Source organism: Mobula birostris, chromosome 6, assembly GCF_030028105.1.
Source record: "Mobula birostris isolate sMobBir1 chromosome 6, sMobBir1.hap1, whole genome shotgun sequence".
NCBI classification, from domain to species: Eukaryota; Metazoa; Chordata; class Chondrichthyes; order Myliobatiformes; family Myliobatidae; genus Mobula; species Mobula birostris.
The window spans coordinates 192,693,252-192,719,255 of NC_092375.1; the positions used below are offsets into that span (position 1 = coordinate 192,693,252).

Below are 26,004 nucleotides of genomic sequence, written 5' to 3' on the forward strand. Positions count from 1 at the left end.
TCCCTGTCCCCTTCCCATTGTTAGTCCACAATAGAGAACCATATCAGAATCAGCTTTATCATCACTCAAATATGGTATGAAATTTGTTTTTTTTTGCAGCAGCAGTACAGTGCTGTACATAAAATTACTACAGTACTGGTACAGAAGTCTGAGCCATGCTAGCTTTATATAATAGTGCTAATTTCCTACAAATAAGCAAAAACTGCTTTGTTTGTCACAGTGTAAATGTCAGCACGTTCTGTCCTCCAGTCAGTTAGTGATATCATCCTGGAAAATTTTTAGCACGAATAGAACATTGGCTAGGCTACAGAAACAGGACATAAATGATAGGTTGTTTTTCCGACTCATGGAAAAGTGTCCAGTAGAATTCACCATGGGAATCTTTTTTTAATTTAATACAGTATATACATTAATGGCATGGACTTGAGTGCAGAGGACAACATTTCTAAATTTATTATTGGCACAAAACTTGGAGCTGTTGCATCATGAGAGGCGAAGGTCTGTAGCTCCCAACTATAACCTTCTTTTAGCCATGACTCAGCGATGCCCACAACGTTATACCTGCCAATCTCTACCTAGCTCTCAAGTCATCTATGTTATTCTGTATAAATTTCTGCATTCAAATACATCTTCAGTCCTGTATTCATCACACTTTTGATCTTGTCCTCATGTTACACTTGTCTGTCCCCATGTCTGTACATACTGACTGTAAAGGCACAACAGCACCTCTTTCACATCAGACCGTTGAAGGAGTTTGTTATGGGACTCCAGATCCTAAGAACTTTGTACAGGGGCACAACTGAGAACATCCTGACTGGCTGCATCACTGCCTGGTATGGGAACTGTACTTCCCTCAATTGCAATACTCTGCTGACAATGGTGCTGACAGCCCAGTGTATCTGTAGATGTGAACTTCCCACTATTCAGGACATTTACAAAGACAGGTGTGTATGAAGGGACCGAACGATCATTGGAGACCCGAGTCATCCCAACCACAAACTGTTCCAGCTGCTACCATCCGGGAAACGGTACCGCAGCATAAAAGCCAGGACCAACAGGCTCTGGAACAGCCATAAGACTAATTAATTCATGCTGATACAATTGTAATTCTATGTTATATTCCCTGTCCTGTTGTACATATTATTTATTATAAATTACTATAATTGCACATTGCACATTTAGAAGGAGATGTAACATAAAGATTTTTACTCCTCATGTATATGAAGGATGTAAATAATAAAGTCAATTCAATTCAGCTCATCTCATTGACTGCAATTTTGTCCTATCATCCACTTGTCCTTTCTCACAGTCACACTACACACTGAAATGGCTGATCTCTGACTTGGTATTGTGTCCATTAAATATTTGATAGTCTTTTAAGTATTAAAGGAAGTGATGAGACGAAATATCACCATGGCTGCAAGATGATAGGGACTAAATGGCCATTTCATGCTTTTTTCTTCTTTTTTGTTCTTAATGCTGGGTTCCATTAATTTTTAAAGTTCTAAAGTCTTGAGAAGAACTACAACTCAATGTCATACATTAAGGGGAAAAGATGAAAAGTTTAAAGGGAACATGAGGGGAAATTCCTTCACTCAGAGGACCATGAGAGTGTGGAATAAGCTGCCAGACTAGTAAATAATGTATGCGAGCTCGATTTGAACATTTAAGAGAAGTTTTGGATAGCTACGTGGATGGTAGGGATATGGAAGGCTATGTCCTGGTGCAGGTCAATGGGAGAAGGGTGTTTAAATGGTTCAGCTTGGATTAGATGGACTGTACTGTACTTTACTATGGCTCCATGATCCTATGACTCTTTAGACTACAAATGCAGAAAAGATTTAGCAGAAAACTTCCAAGGATGAAGGGCTCAATTTGTGTAAAGTGGCATTGTTCTCCGCTGATCAGAAGAAATTGTGAAAGGTTGCAATGAAGATTATCAGCTGGAAACACTCATTGTACCCTTTTCCATAGATGCTGCCTGGCCTGCCGAGTTCCTCCAGCATTTTGTGTGTGTTTGGATTTCTGGCATCTGCAGATTTTCTCTTGCTTTTCCATAGAAAAAGTATAGACTTAATACCTTCATTCCTGTAGTGTTTATTTGGTAATTCTATCTCAAACTTTGTTTTCTTTTTGACTCTCAATCTATTTTTATGTGTTAATAGAAAAGGATTGCAATGTTGGAATAACCCTCTCTCTTGGAATCAATATTTTAATAATCAAGTCTCAGACTAATTGAAGAAAATTAATGGCAGATGGAATATAGTGTAGGGAAGTGTATAAATTGGGATAGAGGATATCCATTTAGAACAGAGATGAGGAAATTCTTTAGCCAGAGGTTGGTGACTCTGTGGAATTCATTGCCACAGATGGCTGTGGAGTCCAAGTTGTTGAGTGTATTTAAACTGGAGGCTGATAGGTTCTTGATCAGTCAGGGTGTCGGAGGTTATGAGGAGAAGACAGGAGAATGGGGTTGAGAGGGAAAGTAAGTGATGGAGTGGCAGAGCTGACTAAACACACTGAATGGCCTAATTGTATTCCTTTGTCCTATGATCTAAAATGGGCAAACTACATGACAGATCAAAAGTGTGGATGTGTTCAAAGAGATAACTTTGAGGCGCAGTTTAGTAGCTTCACTTCAGATGTGGAAGACAATGTATTCTCGCATCACAACATTTTAACAAAAAGGAAGAGGGAATCAAAAATAGATCCCTGAGATAATCCAGAGATCATGGTAGAGATCATGAATCAGGTTGAAGCTAGATCCCAAGACAGAGAATTTATAGAATGCATACAAGTTGAATTTTTAGAGCAGCTTGATGTTGGGCCCACTCAGGGATCAGGTAATCTTGATTGGATGTCGTGTAATGAACTGGATAAGATTAGGAAGTTTAAGGAACCTTTAGGAGCCAGTGACTATAATATGATAGAATGTACCCTCCAATTTGAAAGGGAGAAGTTAAAGTCAAATGTATCAGTAGTACAATGGAGTAAAGGGAATTACAGTGGCATGAGAGAAGAGCTGATCAAAGTTGATTGGAAGGGGACACTAGCAGGGACGACGGCAGAGCAGCAATGGCTAGAGTTTCTGAGAGCAATTCAGAAGGTGCAGGATAGATACATCCCAAGGATGAAGAAGTATTCTAAAGGTAGGATGACACAATCATGGTTGACGAGAGAGGACAAAGTCAGCTTAAAAGCTGAAGTATATATAGTACAAAAATTACTGGAAAGTTAGAGGGCTGGGAAGCTTTTAAAAACAAATGTAAAACAACTAAAAGAGAAATAAGGAGGGAGAAGATGAAACATGAAGGTATGCTAGCCAATAATATCAAAGGGGATACCTATGACAAAGCTGGAGGACCAAGAAGCTTCAGTGGCAGTGATGGGAGAGTCGTCACATACAACTGTTGCCCAGGTATTTCACCAGCCATAGCTTTATGGAAGAGTGGCAAAGAGAAAGCCACTGTTGAAAACTACTTACATGAAATCTCAGCTAGAGTTTGCCAGAAGGCATCTGAAGTCAGCTGGAAGAAGATTCTATGGTCTGATGAAACCAAAAATGAGCTTTTTAGCCTTCAGACTAAACACTATGTTTAAAGTAAGCTAAACACCACACATCATCAAAAACACACCATCCCTCCCATGAAGCATGCATCAAGCTGTGGGGATGTTTCACCGCAGAAGGCCCAGGAAGGCTTGTGAAGGTAGAGGATAAAATGAATAGAACAAAATACAGGGAAATTCTGGAGGGAAACCTGATGCTGTCTGCAAAAGAACTGCGACTTGGGAGAAGATTTGTTTTCCAGAAGACAATGACTCCAAGCATAAAGCCAAAGCTATACAGTAATGGCATAAAACAACAAAGTTAATGTCTGGAGTGGCCAAGTCAGAATCAGGACCTCAATCCAAATGAGAATTTTTGGCTGTACTTGAAGAGGGCTGTTCACTCATGCAATCTGACAGAGCTTGAGCAGTTTTGGAAAGAAGAATGGGAGAAAATTGCAGTGTCTAGATGTGCAAAGCTGGTAGAGACCTACCCACACAGACCCAGGTCTGTAATTGCTGCCAAAGGTGCATCTACTAAATACTGACTTAAAGTGGGTGAATGCTTATGCAATCAATTATTTTGTGTTTTATATTTGCAATTAATTTAGTTCACTTTGTGGAGATCTGTTTTCACTTTGACATGAAAGAGTCTTTTTTCTGTTGATCAGTATCAAGCCAAATTAAATCCACTGTGAATTAAATCCAAGGTGACTTTGAGGTCGACTTGAGCATCATCACTTCAGACATAGAGGCAATGTATTTTCAGATCACAACATCTGAATGAAAAGGAAGAGAGAATCAAAAAATAGATCCTTGAGATAATCCAGAGATCATGGTACATAAATTGAGAAATGCCAATACTGGTGAGTTGTGGAAGATGTAAATTTCTGGAAGCATCTGAATTAAATTAAAAGCGTTCATTATAAAACTGTTGTATGAGGAAAAATCATTAACCTATATTAATTGATGAACATTACCAACATATTTAAACATTGGATTGGAAGCAAGTGGGTTATTAAATTGAATTTGAAGCCAGTGAGTTAGTTTTCAGTGAGTTATTAAATCAACCTCTAGTAACTTAATAGCAGAAGAGCTCTACTCTTCTCTCAACCAATGCTTATTTCTTACCACAGCCATTAAATCATGTTATAATCATAGTTACTTCATTGGCTGCACAAAATTGACTATTTAAAGAATCAAAGTACATTTATTATCAAAGTATGTATTACTATTTATTACTTTATATTACTGTTGGCCAGGGAGAGCTATAATCTACAAACCAGTGAACAGGAATGAGGCAAGGGCAAGGAAACAGACACTGCAAAAGTCTTTGTTTTTGCCAGGTGTTTTTAAGCATGGAGGTGGCCACTTTGTGGGACTGTTCTTGCAGCTGCATTTCATCAACTGGTTCTTGCTCAGGGATAGTTAATCAGAGTAGTTAAATGTGGACATAATGAGTTAATGATCTGTTAAACCTGAGACAATTCTCAAAAAAAAGCTGTTTATTATGTAAAATGGCAGGCTTGCAGAAGGAACAGACTGGTATGTGGTCGTCCGGGCCTAGTGTTTGGACCTGTTTGGACTGGTTTGAAACAGTCTGAGTGGAATGAACAAAAGAAATTACTTTGGGTATGAGGCTGAAGGGGGAATCATAAAGCAATACTGTTTGTTGCCTTGGGCCACATAGAATGAGATGCTAACATAGATCAGTCACATAAGCTTCAGCCAATGAAATTGAAACATCATTGATTGATCTGATATGAAAAAGAATATGAGTGGAGGATTTCAGGAACACAGGTAGTGACAACTTTGGAGACCTACCATTGCAGATATGAATGACCCCATGTTGAAAATATGGAGATTATATCTGGATCATGAAGAATTTCTGGCCAGTGCAAACTGTTTTCCCTAGGTATTAACTTTTTTATTCTTTGACTGTTTGTTGGGGGCCAGGAAAACCCAGTGGATGTGCAAACAGGTATTTAGTTTGTAAATTCACATGCTTGTTTGAGGAGATTTGGCATATCTTGCAAATTTTTACAGTTGCACCATGGAGAGTATCGTAACTGGATCATTGCCATCTGGTATCGGGGGCGGGGGGGGGTTGGTGGCAGACATTGCACAGGATCGAAAGAAGCTGTAGAAAGCTGCAAACTCAGTTACTATAGCTCCATCATGGGCATTAGCCTTCTCAACATTCAGGACATCTTCAAGTAGCGATGGCTCGAAAAGGTGGCATCCATCATTAAAGACACCCATCACCTGGGACATGCCCTCTTCTCATTGCTTCCATGATGGAGGAGGTACAGGAGCCTGAAGGCACTCACTCAGCGATTCAGGAACAGCTTCTTTCCCTCTGCAATCAGATTTCTGAATGGACATTGAACCCATGAACACTACCTCACTACTTTATTTTTCTCTTTTTACACTATTGTGTCTGTGGACAGACTCCCTTTGTGGACTTCAGTTCAGAACACCACTTGCTTGCATTTACTGTTTGCATGATTTGGTTTTTTTTCTCCCTGTACATTGGGTGTTTGACTGTCTTTTTAATAGGTTCATCTAGGTTTCCTTGTTTTGTGGCTGCCTGTAAGGATACGCACCTCAAAGTTGTATAATGTATACATACTTCTATAATAAATGTACTTTGAACTTTTGAACTATATTTAACTTAATGTTTCTTACTGTAATTTACAGTTTATTATGTATTGCAATGTACTGCAAATTTCATGACATATGGCAGTGGTATTAAAACTGATTCTGACTCTGATTGTTATTGAGACAATAAAGGTACTTGTCAGTAAATACAAATCCCCTCTGCATAACTGATCATAATTGTTGAGGGTTAATATCTGCAACATTGCAGAAGTACAAACATTCAAAATGCTTCAGTTTGTGAAACAGTAGACCAACTTACATTGTTTAGTAAATGCATCTTTTTTCATTGTAGTGATTTCCTTTGTATAAATTTGATACGTCTCAGCGCAGTTAATGGTTTGTGCTGTAGACTTTTCAAATATACTGTCAATCAGGTCTTGCTTGTCCCATTCTACTTACGAGTGCTGATGAAAATCTCTGCACTGCCATTATTGAAAAGCATAGTGCAATTCACAGTCAGATGAACAAATATTTACCATTAACACCGGTTAACTGACAAATTATCTGATTGACAGCTCTGAAAAGAGCACGGTAACTGTCATGCCATGATTGTCTAGTTTACAGCCATTTCAGTTAATGGATCTGTAATCGTCAAAATCACTCAACGAAAAATTGCTGACACCTTTCATTTTCATTTAGGCTGGAGATATGCTGCAATAACTGAGAGATTGTCTTTTTAAATACAGATGAGTGGAAAATAGATCCAAGTTAAAGTGGGTTTTGAAAGCTGTGTTTAAAAAAAAAAAAATCAAATAAAACAGTCAGAACAAAATATTTCTTTATTGTGGAGTTCTGAAGAAATTCAATAACTTTGCTTTTGAGAAACAATGGGCATGTTCATCTATTGCTAATTTCAGAATCAGAATGAGGTTTAATATCACCAGCATACATTGTGAAATTTGTTAACTTTGCAGCAGCAGTACAATAACATACGTAATAATAGAGAAAAAAAACTGTGAATTACAGCAGTAAATATATATATTTTTCTCTCTCCTTATGGGTGGTGTGTATGTGTACTTTTCCCTCAATCCTGGGTCTTCTACCAGAAGCTGGGGAGTGAGGTTTCGGCGCAGTATTCTCACTGTCCCTAGTAGTGTGCTCTTCTGGACCGAGTTCTCAGATGTTGTTCCTGGGATTTGTTGGAGCCACTCTCCTAGTCCAGGTGTCACAGCTCCAAGTGCTCCTATCACCACGAGGATTACTCTGGGTTTAATCTTCCACCTTTAACCTTTCTATCTGCTCTTTCAAGCCCTGAAATTTCTCCAGCTTCTCATATTCTTTCTTCCTGATGTTACTGCCATTCTGAATGGCCATATCTATTACTATTGTTTTCTTCTCTTCCTTGTCCAGTATTACTATGTCTGGTTGGTTGGCTAGTAACTGTTTATCAGTTCGTATTTGGAAGTCACACAGGATCTTGGCTTTGACATTCTCCACTACCTTCTCGGGTGGTTCCCATTTGGTGTGTCCAATCCATACTCAGCACAGATGTTCCCGTACACAATTCCTGCACCTTGGTTGTGTTATTCAGTGTATGCTGTCCCTGCCTGCATCTTGAACCCTACCTACTACCATGTGCTGGAAGGTTTCCTTGCAGAGTCTGCATCTTGGGTCTTGTCTGGTGTGATAGACTTCTGCTTCTATTGCTCTTGTGCTCAGCGCCTGTTCTTGTGCAGCCTTGAGCAGAGCCTCTGTGCTATCCCTCAGCCCTGCCGTTTCCAGCCATTGGTAGGACTTTCTTATGCCAGCCACATCTGATATCTGGCGATGATACCTCCCTTGCAGTGGCTTGTCCTGCCATGGCCTCTAGTCCTCTGGCTCTACTTCATCCACTTCCATGTCCCAGCATGCTGTCTGAGATATTCTCCTAGCAGGTCATCTTTAGGGGCCATCTTCCTAACATACTCATGGATGTTTTGTATTTCTTACAGTTCTTACAGGACTGTGGCCTTGTCACTTCCAAGTCCCAGTCCTCCTTTATTCAGTTGCTCGATGTTAGACTTTGGATGGAATCCTCCATGTATTGTTAGTAGTTTCTGGGTAGTGAAGTTAGCAGCTTCCAGTTCATTCTTTGGCCAGTACACTATTGTGGCTGGGTATCTGATGACTGGTAGGGTGATGGGTCTGATCTTGTTCTTCCCATTTAGCTGGCTTTTTAGGACCTGTCTCACTCTTTGGAGGTACTTGGATGTTGCAAACTTTCTTGTGTCTTCATTGTTGCTTCCATGTGCCTGCAGAATCCCCAGGTATTTGTAGCTGTCCTGTACATCTGTTAAGTGGCCCTGAGGTAGCTTGACACCTTTAGTCTTGATGAGTTTGCTTCTTTTCACTACCATCTGGCTGCACTTTTCCAGTCCAACTGACAACCCGATGTCTCTGCTGTACACCTTTGTCAGGTGGATTAGTGAGTCAATGTCTCTTTCATTTCTGCATACAGCTTGATGTCAACCATGTACAGGAGGTAGCTGATGGTTACTCCACTCTTGAACCTATACCCATATCCACTCTTTGAGATGATCTGGCTGAGGGGGTTCAAGCCTGTACTGCCTACAGCAGTGGGCATAGTGCATCACCTTGGTATATTCTACATTTGATGGTCACTTGTGCTATTAGCTTTCAGTTGACTTCTGGCATTGTCCGCCAACAGCCCATTAAGTTCTTGATGAAGGTCCTTAGAGTCTTGTTGACCTTGTACAGGGATAGGCATTCCAGGATCCATGGGTGGGCATTGAGTCATATGCTTTCTAGTAGTCAATCCAGGCTGAGCTTAGGTTGGGTTGCCTGGCCTTGGGAGTCTCACATGACTGCTTTGTCTACCTGTAGTTGGTGCTTGGAGCCTCTGGTTCCATTTTCAAACCTCTATGAGCAGTGTTCAGGAACTTACACGCATGTTCCTTCAGCTTGGTGGCTATGATACCTGAGAGGAGCTTCTACGTGGTTGCCAGGTAGGTTATAGGCCAGTAGTTTGGAGTTGCTCATTTGTAAGGATGCTTCATTATGAGTACTGTCTTTCCTTGCCTGTCAGGCTGGGAGCCTGCTTCAAGCAGCTGGTTCACTTGGGCTGCCAGCCGTGTTTGTAATGCTGTTAGTTTCTTCAGCCAATAGGTGTGGATCATGTCAGGTCCTGGTAATGTCCAGTTCAATATATATTTAATATATTAAATAGCGCAAAAATATTTTTTAAAAAAGTGAAGTAGTATTCACGGTTTCAATGTCCATTCAGAAACTGGATGGTAGAAGGGAAGGAGGTGATCCTGAATCGTTGAGATCGAGCTAGAGCAGGCCCTTCCAGCCCTTTGAATTATGCCACTCAGAAACCCCCGATTTAACCCTAGTCTAATCCCAGGACAAGTACCCTATCAACTGGTACTTCTTTGGACTGTGGAAGGATACCAGAGACCCGAGGAAATCCCATGCAGTCGTGGGGAGAACATACAATCTATTGACAGTCAGTGGTGGTCATTGAGTCTGGGTCACTGGTACTGTAAAGCATTGTGCTAACCACTACCCTACTGTGTTGCCCTGTCCAAAATCAGAATCAGGTTTATTAATCAATGGCAAGTGACGTGAAATTTGTTAATTTAGCAGCAGCAGTTCAATGCAATACGTAATATAGAAGATAAAAAAATAAAATTATAATAATAATAAGTAAATGAATTACAGTATTTGTATATTGAATAGATTAAAAATGTGCAATAAAACAGAAATGCTGTATATTAAAAAAGTGAGGTAGTGTCCAAAGCTTCAAAGTCCATTTAGGAATGGGATGGCAGAGGGGAAGAGGCTGTTCCTGAATCGCTGAGTGTGTGCCTTCAGGTTTCTGTACCTCCTACCTGATGGTAACAGTGATTGTATCATCAGCACATTAATAGATGATATTTGAACTATGCCTAGCCACACTGTCATGTGTATAGAGAGAGTGGAGCAGTGGGCTAAGCACACACCCCTGAGGTGCGCCAGTGTTGATCGTCAGGGAGGAGGATGTGTTATCACTAATCCGCACAGATTATGGTCTTCCGGTTAGGAAGTCAAGGATCCAATTGCAGAGGGAGGCACAGAGGCCCAGGTTCTGCAACTTCTCAATCAGGGCTATGGAATTATGGTATTAAATGCTGAGCTATAGTCAATGAACAGCATCCTGACATAGGTGTTTGTGTTGTCCAGGTGGTCTAAAGCCGTATGGAGAGCCATTGAGATTGCGTCTGCCATTGACCTATTGTGGCGATAGGCAAATTGCAATGGGTCCAGGTCCTTGCTGAGGCAGGAGTTCTGTCTAGTCATGATCAACCTCTCAAAGCATTTCATCACTGTAAATGTGAGTGCTACTGAGTGATAGTTATTAAGGTAGCTTATATTATTTGTCTTGGGCACTGTTATAATCGTTGCCTTTTTGAAACAAGTGCGAACTTCCGCCCATAGCAGTGAGAGGTTGAAAACGTCCTTGAATACTTCTGCTAGTTGAATGGCACAGTTTTTCAGAGCCTTACCAGGTACTTCATCGGGACCTTCCACCTTGCGAGGGTTCACTCTCTTTAAAGACAGCCTAACATTGGCCTCTGAGACAGAGATCACAGGGTCATCAGGTGCAGCAGGGATCTTCACAGCTGTAGTTGTGTTCTCCCTTTCGAAGCGGGCATGGAAGGCGTTGAGTTCATCTGGTAGTGATGTATCGCTGCCATTCATGCTTTTGGGTTTTGTTTTGTAGGAAGTAATGTCTTGCAAACCCTGCCAGAGTTGCTATGCATCCAATGTCACAAAATTAAGTGTGTGCTTTCAGGACCTTCCTGATGGTAGCAGTGAGAACAAGGCATAACTTGGGTGATGGGGGTCCTTAATGATAGATGCCGCCTTTTTGAGGCAACATTCCTTGAAGATGTCCTGGACACTATAGAGGCTAGTGCCCATGATGGAGCTGGCTAAGTTTACAAGCCTCTGCAGCTTATTCCAATCCTGTGCAGTAGCCTCTCCCATCTCCCCCTTATCAAAATTTTCTATTCTGGTCACAAGTTACACTAATAATAAACATTTTTCCACAGATTGGGCCTGGTTTCTGCAGTTTTGTCTGTAACTTCTTTCAAAAATCGTAGATGTCTCAAATCATAGATGTCTCAATCCTTTATAGAATCTCCATTTTCAGCCTCACCTTTGGTTGCTCATGTTAAAACAGTGCACCTGGCCTCCCATATAACCCGTCCACTGGCTTCATCGCGTATTGCTTGCCCCATCTGCGGCAAAGCCCTGTCGCTCAATCCAGGTCATGTCCAAATTATTAATTACTGCAGAATTGTCCTGAAGAATGGTTCTGGCCCGAAACATTACCTATTTATTCACTTTTGTAGATGCTGCCTGACCTGCTGAGTTCCTTCAGCCTTTTGTGTGTGTTGCTCTGGATTTCCAGCATCTGCAGATTTTCTCTTGTTTATTAATTACCCCTATTCACTAACACACATTTATTCACTCTCTGTTAATAATAGTGATAAAATTCTCTAACATGTTTTCAGTCTCTTCATTCCTTACTATGCGACTTCTTCCAACCTTGCGATGTCCAGGTTTCTGCTCCTCTTTAATTCTCATCTTCTGCACATCCCTGATTTTCTTCACTCCACTTCTGTCCTTTGGCTGCCTAAGCTCCAAAGCTTGAAATCCCATCCCAAAATTACTCAATTTTCAACTTTTCCTTAATGAAGCACCTTGAATCAAGGTTCTGGTCTCCATCCTGGGGGTTGGGGGGGTGGATATCACCATTTCATCTCCATTTTGGACACATATGCCTCAATAACAAATTTTGTCTGGTTACTGCTGTTATGAAACTCCTTGGCTTGTCTTACAAACTTCATCCTCATCTTGTGCTGTGTTGTATGATGTAGGCCATCATCAGAATCAGGTTTAAGGTTATCGGCATATGCCATGAAATTCTTTAACTTTGTGGCAGCAGTACAATGCAATACACAATACAGGAAAAAATGGAATTACAGTAAATGTCATTTAGAAATTGGATGGCAGAATGGAAGTAGCTGTCTCTGATCGCTGAGTGTGTACCTTTACGTTTCTGTACCCCCTTTCTGGATAACAATGAGAAGAGGGCAGGTCCTGGGTGATGGAGGCCATGGTTGTTCTTGGCAAATATTTTTACAGAAGTGGTTTGCCATTGCCTTATTCTGGGCAGTGTCTTTACAAGATGGGTGACCCCAGCCATTATCAGTACTCTTCAGAGATGGTCTGCCTGGTGTCAGTGGTCACATAACCAGGACTTGTGATATGCACCAGCTGCTCATACGACCATCCACCACCTACTCCCATGGCTTCATGTGACCCTGATTGGGGTGGGGGGCTAAGTAGGTGCCTAAGTGTGACCTGCAGGTAGCGGAGGGAAGAAACACCCTACACCTCATTTGTCAGAGTTACAAAATTACTGATACAGGTACCAAATAAATCCAAAGTGTGGTTATCCAATCACAAACAAGAAAAAATCTGCAGATGCTGAAAATCCAAGCAACACAAAGTGCTGGATGAACTCAACAGGCCAGGCCACATTTATGGAAAAGAATAGAGTCGATGTTTCAGGCTGAAACCATTTGGCAGGACAGGAGAAAACCTCACCCCCCTCACCCCACCTTTTAAATCTACTCCAGCATTTTTCCCCCGTCTTGTTGAAGGGCTGAAACATCGACGGCACATTTTTCCATAGATGCTGCCTGGCCTACTGACTGCCTCCTGCATTTGTGTGTTACAAAGTGTGGCTGTTGTTAATAGATTGGAGACTAAACAAAGGAGATACAATGCTTCTTTCGCTGCTAAGTAACAAGATAAATGATCAAAAAGGCAAAGAATAGAAACATTTTCAGCTGCAGAACATAAAGGATATTGGTAGCTGGGCCAGTAATAGGATCATCTTTATATCTCTCATTTCCCCTGCTCAGCCTTGCACAAGTCTCCTTCCCTCCTTCACTATCTAACTTACACAGCAGGAGTGCCTTCTCTCTTATTTAAGACCTGTCAAATACGATGCACTATACATACATCGCCCTGCTCCTGCTCCTGCTCCCTCTAAATTGCTAGAGGCCAGATTTTTGGTCTTTCCCACTTTTGTGTTTCCACCCATATTCTCTGCTGTTGCAGTCACAGACACAGAAGAAACCAGGTTTAGTTTAATCAGTCCAATTAGCTGCATTGAGGCACATAAGAGGAAGCGCTCAAAAGCTACCGTCTGCCCACGTCAACTAAGAGGCCGGTCTGCCACACTACAACAGCATTGCCTCAGTCTGCTGGTTTGCCAGTGAGGCTAGGAATAGTAGGGAGAGAGTGGAGAACTGTACTAGCCGCATAGATATCCTGGATTGCTAGAAGCTGTTTTTTTTTTTAATTTCCAAAAAGTTAACTTCATTTATTAAAACATGTACTGTTTAGTATTATCATAAGACAGTAACAAATTGGAGCAGATTTAGGCCACTTGGCCCACTTAGTCTGCTCCTCCATTTCATCATGGCTGATCCAATTTTCTTCTCGGCTCCAAAATCCTGCATTCTCCCCATATCCCTTCATTCCCTGACCAGTCAAGAATATATCAACCTCTGCCTTAAATATACGCAGTGACTTGGCCTCCACAGCTCCCTGTGGCAATGAATTCCACAGATTCAACATCCTCTAACTAAAGAAATTCCTCCTCACCTCCATTCTAAATTACATCTCTCTACTTTACGATGGTGTCCTCTGGTCTTAGACTCCCCCAGTATAAGAAAGATCCTCTCCATAGCCTCTCCATCAATGCCTTTCAACATTTCTTCTGAATTCCAGTGAGTACAGGCCCAGAGTCATCAAACACTCCTCATAATCTAACCCTTTCAATCCTGGAATCATTTTTGTGAACTTCCTCTGAATTCTCCCCAATGGCAGCATATCCATTCTCAGATAAGGGACCCAAAACTGCTCACAATACTCCAGTCCCCAAAGTCTCAATATTACATCCTTGACGTTAAATTCTAGCCCTCTTAAAATGAATGCTGACATCGTATTTGGCTTCTTCACCACCGACTCAGCCTGCAAATGAAGCTTTAGAGAATCCTGCACAAGTCCCTTTGTACCTTGAGTTTTTGAATTTTCTCTTCATTTCTTTCCATTGATCTTTATATATTATTTTTTCACATTATGTCATCTAGTCTATACATTCATGGTGTTGTGCAATTAATACACATGTCATTAAGCTAACAGTCTGTCAGAGCATAATGAAGGCAAGATCTTAGATTGCAGTCGTTCCCTGCAAAGCCTTTGGGTTGACTGCACCAAGTTTCAGTGTGCCCTTTAGCACATACTCCTGCAGATTGTAATGGACCAAATAGCACCATTCATTGCACAGAAAGACCAAAATATCTCAGGCACCTCAAAATCAGTTGATGATCTTCCAACTACACCTGATTTTCCTCTAAGTATGTGTCTCTGCGAATAGCCCTCTGTTGTGCAGCTGCTCAGGAACCTTTGCATCTTTATCCAGGTATTCTTTGTCAATACCAAGTCCCAAAAGAGGAGGGCAATTGTCTTTCTCCCCTTGCGGCAGTGTTGAAGGAAGTGTGACTCCGGTGTGGAGGAAGGAGCTGATAGGAAGGGCCTGTCTCACTGACAGCTTACTGATGTCTGGGTGCTTATTGCTGAATCCTTGACATGAAGTGTCCTGCCAAACATTTTTACCGTCTGCTTGGATCCAATGTACTCTTCTTGTGCAGGACATTCCTTAAGACCATAAGACATAATTAGGCCATTCAGCCCATTGATTCCATGCTTACTGCTTTATGAAGCTCAAGAGAGTACAACAAAATCTAACTAATCGTGCAACAATGTGGACAGGCACATCCTTTAGAACCATGGGGACAGGTAGACTCTCAGCACATAGTGAGGCTTGGTATTTGTATACTTTGATCCTAGTGCAGAAGGACAAAGCCACACACAAAAGAGGCTATCAGGAGAAGGGCAAAGTTGGGTATACCTTTTCACTCTTTCTCGGGAAATATGCATGACTACCTGAAGGATCCCCCAGTTGGAATGGAAGATGGCTTTACATACTGCCAGGGTATTGACTTGGGTTGTAGAGTCAGCCAGCTCCATCTCGATAACAAGCCTCCCCACCACTGAGTGCATGTTCAACAGGCAATGCCTCAGGAAGGCAGCGTCCATCATTAAAGACGCTCACCGCTTGTGACAATGCTCTTCTGATTGCTACCATCAGGGATGACATACAGGAGCTTGAAGACCCATACTCAATATTTCTTCCCCTCTGCCATCAGATTTCTGAACAGCCCATGAACACTGCCTCGCCATTCCTCTTTTGCACAATTTAGTTTATTTCTTATTATTACACTATTTCATTTATTTGTTAACTAGTTCTGTCTTACACTGTACCGCTGCCACAAAACATCAGATTTCATGACGTCTATCGGTGATTCTGATTCCGGGGGCTGTGGAGGATCAGTCAAGCCTGTGCCAAAGAGCAATTCAAATCGGCTGCAGGCTCGATTTGATTTGGGTCTGCAGACCCACAATGACTCCAAGCTAAGATCTGAGCACTGTTCATGTAGAAGGGTTTTGATCTGAGTGTTCCCACTGCCTCCCATCATCACCCCTCTTATAGCTGTGCTTTTCCTGACGGATTCACAAAGTGTGCTTTTCAATACACTAAAAAGGCAAATGGGGCACTTTGCCTGATTCAAGACTTTACAGGGAAGCCATCTGCTTTCTACTATTGCAGATGTGGACTGCACTTCTGATATCTGGGTAGAATAGTTGGATCCAAGTCCTGATTTCCTCCCCAGGTTCATTCTGGAGGTACGTCCATTATGTACGTGTGCAATATCCTGTCTAAGACATTCTCCCGGTCCACACTGATCGGGAGAACTGACACCTTGTCCTACATTTAGGTGATTACAATGCAAAGATATCAAAGATTTTCTTTCTAAGAGCTGGTTTATACAACCACACTGCTTTTCAGTGAGAGGGTAAGGGTACATACTATACAACACCTGGAGCCATTGATCAATCAATTTTAGATTTCTATGAACACTGGTCACAGAGTTCACCTACACATCAATGAGTTTTAGATCGTAGCTCACCAACCAAATCAGAGTTCAAAGTGCAAAATTAGAATAATGAAAGAGTGCAGATCACAGAATCCCTACATCAACAATATAGGCTGTACCTGCAGTGCTAAATCTTGCCATTAACTATTTTACACAGAATGCATTTATTCAAAGATATTTCATCAGGAGGTATCTTTCAATTGAAATATTAATACCTCTCTTTCACAAATTCTCCATAACTCACTAACTGTTTCCAGCCACTTCTGATGTTATTTTATATATTCCATATTTCAGTCTTGGTTGTACCTTCTGCAGATGGCTATGAAAGGTCAGAGACCTCCAGAGGGGCACAGAACATACCGAGAGGAGTGTTGCTAATACCAGGTAATTTGCGAGGTGGAATGTGGTAACAATGGATTTGGCCTGGTTTAGTTACAGGTCTCTCATCTGAAAGCAGTCAGCCATTGCATTTATGCGCTCTATTTGAGCATCTACTAGGCTCACAAAGATCTTTGCCTCGCAAGTATCACATCGTCAGAAGAGACTAGTTTACTTCATGCTGTGATAAGCACATCATTTGTTAGGAGCAAGAAAGCTACATGAGGACTGGAGATTAAAAGTATCAATGGAAAGGAAAGAAGATGGAAAATTTATGATTATGAAGACACATAGTCCTCTTTTATTGTCATTTAGTAATGCATGCATTAAGAAATGATACATTATTTCCTTCGGTGTAATATCACAAAATACAGGACAGACCAAGACTGAAAAAACTGACAAAACCTCATAATTATAACATATAGTTACAACAGTGCAACAATACCATAACTTGATGAAGAAGTCCGTGAGTACAGTAAAGTTCAAAGATTCTCAAATGTCCCACGTCTCACGCAGACGGGAGAAGGAAGAAAAACTCTTCCTGCCATGCCGACCACAATCCGACTCTGAGTCATCCGAAAACTTCGAGCTCTGATCAGCTCTCTGACACCGAGTATTGAGCAGAAGGCCGGGGATTTTGAGGCCTACCCTCCGAAACACTCCCAACCGCGCAGTAATGACAGCAGCAAATAGAAACAGCACTGGGATATCATGGCTCATAATTATAGTAATGATCTTGATTTCTATTGAAAACCAAAATATAATATTCTGTATCTTATAATATAACATTATAAGATACAGAATATAAATACATTTATATTTATGGATGACTCTAATATGCAGAGGCAATGGAAGGGGGTGGGGTGTAATTGCTAGTACTGAGGACAATAAAAGCATTACAAAAATAAATTTTAAAAAACTTACAGTATAAGCCTACGGTTCACAAATTAGTTTCAAAGAGATTTGTAAAAGGTCAAATATTATAAGGGAGGTGAAAATCTGTGAGGGTACAGAAATATACAAAATGACAAACTATTGACAGATGTCAATAGACTGAGGCCTCCTCTAGCTGCAATGATGACTGGCTTCATGTCCCTTGTAAAATTTCAGTTCTGAATGCTATTTGCTTACTTTCATCATTTACATAATTGTTCTCTCTGCGCATTGGGCGTGTGACAGTCTTTTTTTCAATGGGGTCTTTTGGGGTTTCTTTGTTTTGTGGCTGCCTGTAAGGAGATGAATCTCAAGGTTGTGTAATATGTACGTACTTTGATATTAAATGTACTTTGAACTTTGAACATGCTAACAAGCCCTGGGTGAAAACAAATTAAGTGCAAGAATTTCTTAAATTCAATTCAGCAGTCTAAGAAATGATTTATGTTTGAAACTAATCTGAGCCTCTCTGTTTTACACAATAATTAAATCAACAGCATTTTCTATTTTCACTTTTAAATTAGTATTTATCAATTTTATGACTGATAATAAAGTCGGTACTCAGAATTTTAAACATTGAATTTGGTGCAGTAACTATTTCATATGCAGACAGTGCACAATTTGCATTTTGGAGACTATTGAATTAAATTAATTTCTTATGGGCAAATAAGTACTTATAAACTCTATAATACAATAAAGAATTTCTTAAAATTATAAAGAAAATGAATTAGGCTTTATTTGTATCAAACCTTCTTTAGACCACTCCAGTCTGGTTATCACAGTTTATACAAGCAATACCATGGGACTTCACAGTATATAGAGAACATTCATCAATAAAAAAACAGAAATGTAATACTTGTTAGGAAAGAAACTCAAAGTCTTTTATCCTTTGTAATGAGAAGATCAGTGATCTAATAGAACATTTTGAGTTGATGAATGGTTTTGGTAGTCCTGGTACAGAAGTAATGTTTCCAAAGAGCAAAACCAATGGATTTCAATAAAAGAAATCAAACAGTGTATTTAGAAGCAAAATGGTAGATATATGGAAAGTGTTACTGGAAGGAACAATTGAGGGGAACTGTACTGAGAAATTAGATGTGTGCTTAAAGGTGGAACTAATAAAGGTGCAGCTGATACAATTGTATCAAACAACATTGAGTGTCAGAAAGGTGGCAACCATCACTAAGGACCCCCATCACCCAGGTCATGCCCTCTTCTCATTGGCACCATCAGGAAGGAGAAACGGAAGCCTGAAGGCTGACACTCAATGATTCAGGAACAGCTTCTTCCCCTCTGCCGTCCAATTTCTGAATGGACATTGAACCCATTAACACTACCTCATTACATTTTTTTGCCAGTGATATTAAAACTGATTCTATTGGAGCATAAATGTTAATATAGACAATGTGCCAGAAGGAATGTTTCATTGCAATATATCAAATGTAATTTCATGCAATTTGTTATTGTTCTGGGTTAATGAATTCAGTTAAGAAGATAAACATTTGACAAGTCACCACCTTCGGCTAGTTTGCCAGTCAACTGCAGTCCTGTTTGCTCTTTTGCTTGCTGATCTAACTAAGGCTAAAATTAAATTCTGATTGATGAAATTATACATTAGGCTAGAAATGACTTCAGAGCTCAACATTCAACAGCAGTTCCAAGAACTTTGAAACTAAACAAATAACACAAACACACTATCTAATGCAAAATGTCTCTCAAAAATAGAGTTTTATCTGAAAACATTTATGGATCCATTTGTGTATGATTGGAGTTGGTTGATGATCTTGTACATCATGAGTTGACCGAAGCAGGAATCAACAGAAAAAATATTAAAAGAGATAGAAATAGCATTTTGAAATGAAAATACAAAAAATATTAATATATTTACTTACAAATGTGCTGTTTTCCAACAACACTGTTGTTTCACTGCTTATTATATTCAGTTTGATCACATGACCATCTCTGGCCCAGTACACCACCTCAGCATCTGTCGGAAGAAAGTAAAGCAATTTAAATAATTTTTTCCTACTACATGTCTTAATTACTACCTAAAACAGAACATCAACTTCAGATTTTAAAAAATTAAATTAAACACAGTAAATACCTAGAAGTCTATCAGCATCCGAGAGATGCTTTAACTAGACAAAGCCTCTTCGACAGTCTAACAAATGTCTTAAGCTTGAAACTAAATCTCAGCCCCTCTCTTTGGCTGACTCAATGGTATATCAACTGCTTTTCCTATTTTTACTTCCAAATTAGGATTAAACAATTTTATGAATAGTTGCTACTGAGAATTTTAAACATTGAACGATCTGGTGCAGTAACTATTTCATCTCTAGACAGTGCACAATTTGCATTTTGGAGAGCATCCAACTAAATTAATTACTTATAAATGTTTTAACACAATGAAATTCTACATCGATTGTACAATGATATCCAAGGTGTCTGCCTAATACAAGAATCCACACTATTTAGCGGTCATAAATAGATGGTATATTTTGATTAGGCCTATATTTTCTGCTTTTTTGTTTAATATTTTCTGTTTCTTTTACATTTAATATATTAGTAGTAAATTGTCCTACAACTCTGGAGATGAGTTGAAGACAGTCACTATGGTACCTTTATTTACAATTTCTTTTCACGTTTTTAGTTAATCTGTTACAATGTTGAACAATGGTAATGCAAGCAGTAAAGCTTCTGGGATGCCAATATTATCTTTATCACTGTGATGTGAAGGTAAAATTATTAAACTAAGAATCAAAGATTCAAAGTACAGTTATTATCAAAGTATATATGAGATGTTTCTTATCACAGATAGTCACGAAACAAAGAAAACCATGAAAACCATTCAAAGATAAAGATCAAACACCAATGCATATAAAAAAAGAACAAATCATGCAAACAGCAAAAGAAATGAGCAAAAAACTCAGAATATAAAACACCAAATGACAATATCACTGAAAGAGTCCAACTCATCAGTTCAATCCAGCATCATGTTGTTCAGTACCTGTAGGCCGCACAGCCCCCAACAAAACCACACAAAATAGCAACAAAAACACTGTTTTAAAAGAAAACCTATTCAGCAAAATGATAACAGCTGTACACTGAATTAAGCAAACTGATTTCTTCAGTGACTGTTGTTCAAAAACAACTCATCACATATTAGAAAGATAAAGCATGTCCCATTTCTTTTCAGTGTTTATGAAACAACAGGACTGATGTCAAGAGGAATGAAAAGACTGATTGAAAATGCCAGAGCCTGGATATTTTAACATCAGTGTCACTGACGAGTCTTAACGTTTCTCAATTCTATTCACATAACCATCGCCTCTAGTTATAACCTACCATTCATTCACCTGTTGTATTCTACAATCTGCTTTAGAGTTTGGTTATTGCAAGAGTTTGGCTAATGAATCTCAGGGTTATATATGGTGACATACACTGTACGTAATAATAAATTTTATCTGAATTTTGAACTTTTCCCACTTCTCACTCCCAGCCCCACCCTTTCTTTCCTTAATGTTTTCACTTTAATTATTCGATGGTTACTTGGAGCACCACGAGATGTCTATATTTGTCTTGAAACTAAAAGATGTGCTTGTCTTCCTTTTATTTCTCTTTCCTCTACATTTAGAATCTTAACTTCACGTATCTCAGCTTTGAGTGTGGTGGCACAGTTACTAGACATCCAAATTTGTTACTTTTAGGATCTGTTCCATCACATCCAAAATCTTCACTTGAACATTTTCCTACAAGGGTCACTAGAAAGCAATCAGGGATGAAAGCTTTGGTTGAGTATTTCCTCCACATCTTAGGAAACTGCAGTGTCATCAAAGCTACAAATGGGAGCAAGCAATGCATCATTTCACAAGGAATCCAGTTCTGACTGATGTCTGGAAAATAGCCTGGATTCACTTTATTTATTTTTGTTCTTCCAGGGTATACGATATCTCCGTGTGATGACATTGCCTGTCTGTGTGAGGTTCATTTATACCATTCCCATAGAAAGTGGAACTAAAAGCTGTGGCTAATGAATATTGTCTTAAACTCAAAGTAGCAAAGGAGCAAATTCTGTAATATGTCAAGGTCTGCAGGAATTTAAATATCCCCTACGTTAACACTAATGTTTGGTTACACACCCTGCCAGAGTCCTGACTGTACTCTTCTCCATGGGAGATCACTGATAACAATTGTGGAAAATCTGTTTTCCAAAAATCAGTGCAAAATGCTCTAGTCATGGTCATTTGAGCAGCTGGTGCATACACAAGTCCTGGTTTTACAACCATTGATACCAGGCAGACAATCTCTAAAGAGTGTTGAAATAGTTAGGGGGTGTCACCCACCATATAAAGACACTTCAGAATAAGGCAATCACAAATTACTTAACCACTTCTGTAGAAAATATTGCCGAGAACAGCCATGGTTATAGCCAGAGAGAACATGATCACCCACATCATACAACAGGGCAGATAATGATGATGAATTAAAGAATATGATCACAAATATCATACAACAGGGCAGATAATGATGATGAATTAAAGAATATGATCACCCACATCATACAACAGGGTAGATAATGATGATGAATTAAAGAATATGGAATGAAAACCAGTATCAATATCGGTGACTAGTGAGCTGTTGAAAAACCCCATGTGGTTCACTGAAGCCTTTAGGAAAGAAAATGAGGCTTGCCCCACAGCAATGTACACTCTAACATGCCCAGTAAGAGATTCCGTTCTCAAGCAATATATGATCTACAATGAATGCTTAGCAACAAGGCCAATATCTCTTGAATAATCCAGCACAAAAACACTTGGGTATAATATACAATTTTAAATTAGTAGGTCTACAGTGATGATAATCTAAATATAAGCAAATATACTGTTGTCTGTATGCCTGATAAGTGGAAAGACCATAGAGTGGAGATGGAATGATTTTTTTCATGCACCATGAACATCGGATTTTTTTCTCACCTTATGCCATTGCTGTTTTTAGTGGCACTATGTCATAAAAGTTTGAGAACTACAGAAACAAAAGAAAAGCTCTTTTGTACAAAACTTTCAATAAAGGGAGTTTAAAATGATTAATTAAGTATTGTCTTGAAACTAGTTACTTCTAGCCTGCGGAATACACTTAAATATCTGTTCTGTGGTGGTATAATGACTGCACATCTCATTTAATGAAGGAAATTATTGTCTTTTAAGTGACTCCGATATTTCTATTTTTCATCTTATTTTTGTAATTTGCATGCTCAAATACTTAAGCAATCAGCTAGCACTCATACTAATGAATTTTTCATTTCTTTTAATTTGGTTGCTTTTCTACAGAATCTATTATGCACACTGATAAATCCTCTAATTTCTTCTCTGCCACATTTAATATAATTTCAGAAAGATTCCATGCAGCTGATAATAATGAGAACAAAAGATTTTCCTCCTCAGTTGCCAGGTACGTTGTCATTTTTATTTGAAATATATATTCAATAGAAAAATAATCTTATTTTGAAGAGATTAGTTAAATTAGATTTGAATAGTTTCAGAGAAGAAGAACAATTTAAATTTCATTGGCAACATGAGTTCCTAAGGTTTTAATTGCACATCTCACCCCCTACCACCATTACAACCCTCACTTCTAGGTGGATAATCCATCACTAATGATTCCCACCATTTGGGGCATGACATATTTTCTTAGCTAATATCAGCCAGTGAGGTATGGAAACCTGAAGACTCACACCAGCAAAATCATATACAATTACTTCCCTTTAATTATTTGGATCTTGAACTAACCAGCAAAACCCTAATCACTAAAGCTTACCAACACCTATGACCACGTTGCAATAACATAGACTTCTTTTTTTGTTCTAACGCATTTATTGCCCCTCAGCCATCTGGTTTAGGAAAAGTTACAGCCCATCAACTGTCCGGCTCTTGAACCAAAGGGGATAACTTCACTCGTCCTATCATTGAAATCTTCCCACAACCAATGGACTTACTTTCATTTCATGGTCTTGATATTTATTGTTTATGTATTTATTTTTATAATTTCTTACATTTTGTATCTGCAGTTTGTTGTCTTTTGCACAGTAGTTGAACACCCAAGTTGGGCGGTCTGTCATTGATTCTGTTATGGTTATTATTCTGTAGATTTACTGAGCATGCCCACAAGAATCTCATGGTTATATATGGTGACATATATGTAGTTTGGTAATAAATTTACTTTGAATTTTACTACAAATTGTCACTGGCAATGGAATAAGGTGACAGAATTTCTGATGTTCATGTTGTGTACATAAATCATTCCATCTCCACACTACAGTATTTCCACATATTATGCATACAGATAACAATACCTATGTAAAATATGCATCATTTATGTTTAATTTATACTTTTTGTCAATGGCACTTATATAATGCTACATGTTTGTGATGCCGCAAAAATAAGTTTTTCATACATGCACTTGCGTAGAAGACAATAAGCATAATTTCGAGAATTTTTGACTAAGGCAATATAACAGGATAGAATTTTGGAGCTTCAAACAAATCCACTTTTGACTTGTTGAAATCTGAATATCCAAGGTTTCCACTTTCCAAGCTTCTAATCCCACTTCTGTCACACAGACACTGGAGTTATTTCCCCTCATGAAATCAGTTCACCAACAGAAGAACTAGGGGCAGACCCACAACCAACTCTGCCAGTCAACAATGAATCGATTACTAACAACACAATTTTCTCCTCCTATTCTTTTAACATTTGATTCCCCTGATAACCTAAAATCTTTTGAGCTCAGTTTTGAATAAAGTTGATGGCTAAACCTCTGAAACAGCGGTTCCTAAACTTTTTTATACCATGGACCAATATCATTAAGCAAGGAGTCCATGGACACCAGGTTGGGAAGCCCTGCCCTATAGCCATCAGTGTTAGAAAAAGGAAAGTAACTTATCTCATGGTATTAGGGAGGTCTGACATGTTGACATTGAGAAACTAGCTGGAATGGGTACCGAGCCAATGCACAAAACAGAGAGCACCATTCAAGATAGGTCACAAACACAGGAAAAAGAAAAAAAAAATCAACTTGAAAGGAAACATCTGTCAAAAAGACAGAGAAAGCTGAGGCTCTTCTTTCCGAATATAAGGTGGTTGACACATGACATGATAGCGATGTTTAAAATATGAACAGATTCAACGGAATGAATGTCCACGGCTGAAGGAACATCACAGTGGCACACCAACACCATCATCGTTTAATCAACATCGCTTGCCCCACCTTTGGAATGTTCCCACAACCAATGGACTCTTTATCTCATGTTCTCAATAGTTATAGCTTATTTATTTATCATTATTTCTTTCTTTTTGTATTTGCACAGTTTGTTGTCTTCTACACGCTGGTTGAACACCTAAGTTGTGTGATGTTTCATTTATTCTGTTATGGTAATGGTTATTATTCTATAGAATTATTGAGAATGCCCACAAAAATGCATCTCAGGTGACATATATGGACTTTGATAATAAATTTACTTTTGGTTTTGAATGATTGAAGGTTGTGAACTCAGTGATACATTTCAGAAACATAAACATTGATTATAATTAAAAGTAATTTATCAATGATTTTCTTATCTATGTCTTATCCACAAATATTTTGCATAATGTAATGTAGCACGTATGTTTCAAAGAGTAAACATAAGGAAATGCTTCCTTTCCTCAAGGTGAGATTCTTCAAAAACATGCTCATTCCCTAGAAGTTATTGAAATGCAGGTAACTCATTTTAACAATTTCTATCTTGGCACCCAAATTAGACCATATGATCATCAGATATAGGAATAGAAGTAGTCTATTTGGCCCAGCAAGTTTACTCCACCATTTCATTGTGGCTGATCTTTTACCTTTCAGCCCCAATCTCCTGCTTTCTCCCTGTAATCTTTCATGCCCTGACAAACCAAGAATCTGTTGATCTCTGCCTTAAATACACCCAATGACTTGTCCTCCATAATGGCATGTGATAATAGATTCCACAGACTCACCACTCTCTGGTTAAAGAAATTCCTCCTCATCTCCATTCTAAATGGACATCCTTCTATTCTGAGGCTGTGTCCTCTGGTCCTAGACTCTCCCAGCATAGGAAACATCCTCTCCACATCCACTCTACCGACTTTCAAGATTGTATTTATTTTTTGCTTTAAATTACTCACTTTGTTTTCAATATCTTTCTGCTTAAGTTTAGCATTGCTAATTATATAACAAAATGCGTAAGCAATCCCCTGAACAGATCAAGTGTATTGTTCACAATATAAGCATTGTCTCTGTCTAAAACATTTTCAATACAAAGTAATGTGAGAATGAATACGTTTATGCCCAAGTAACAGTCCATCTAAAATCAGTAAACATTATTGACATGACTTACAAAGGATGCAAGTAAATAAATAA

At 39.1% G+C, this 26,004-nt stretch overlaps 1 protein-coding gene across 1 annotated transcript in view; it reads right to left on the minus strand.

Annotated features, from left to right (window-relative positions):
* The window catches only part of LOC140199671 (inactive dipeptidyl peptidase 10-like), a 928,450-nt gene that overhangs the window by 449,853 nt on the left and 452,593 nt on the right, over positions 1-26,004 (minus strand). The window contains exon 4 of the mRNA XM_072262134.1: positions 19,475-19,569. Coding sequence (XP_072118235.1) covers positions 19,475-19,569 — 95 coding nt within the window. The remainder of the gene's footprint in view (positions 1-19,474; positions 19,570-26,004) is intronic.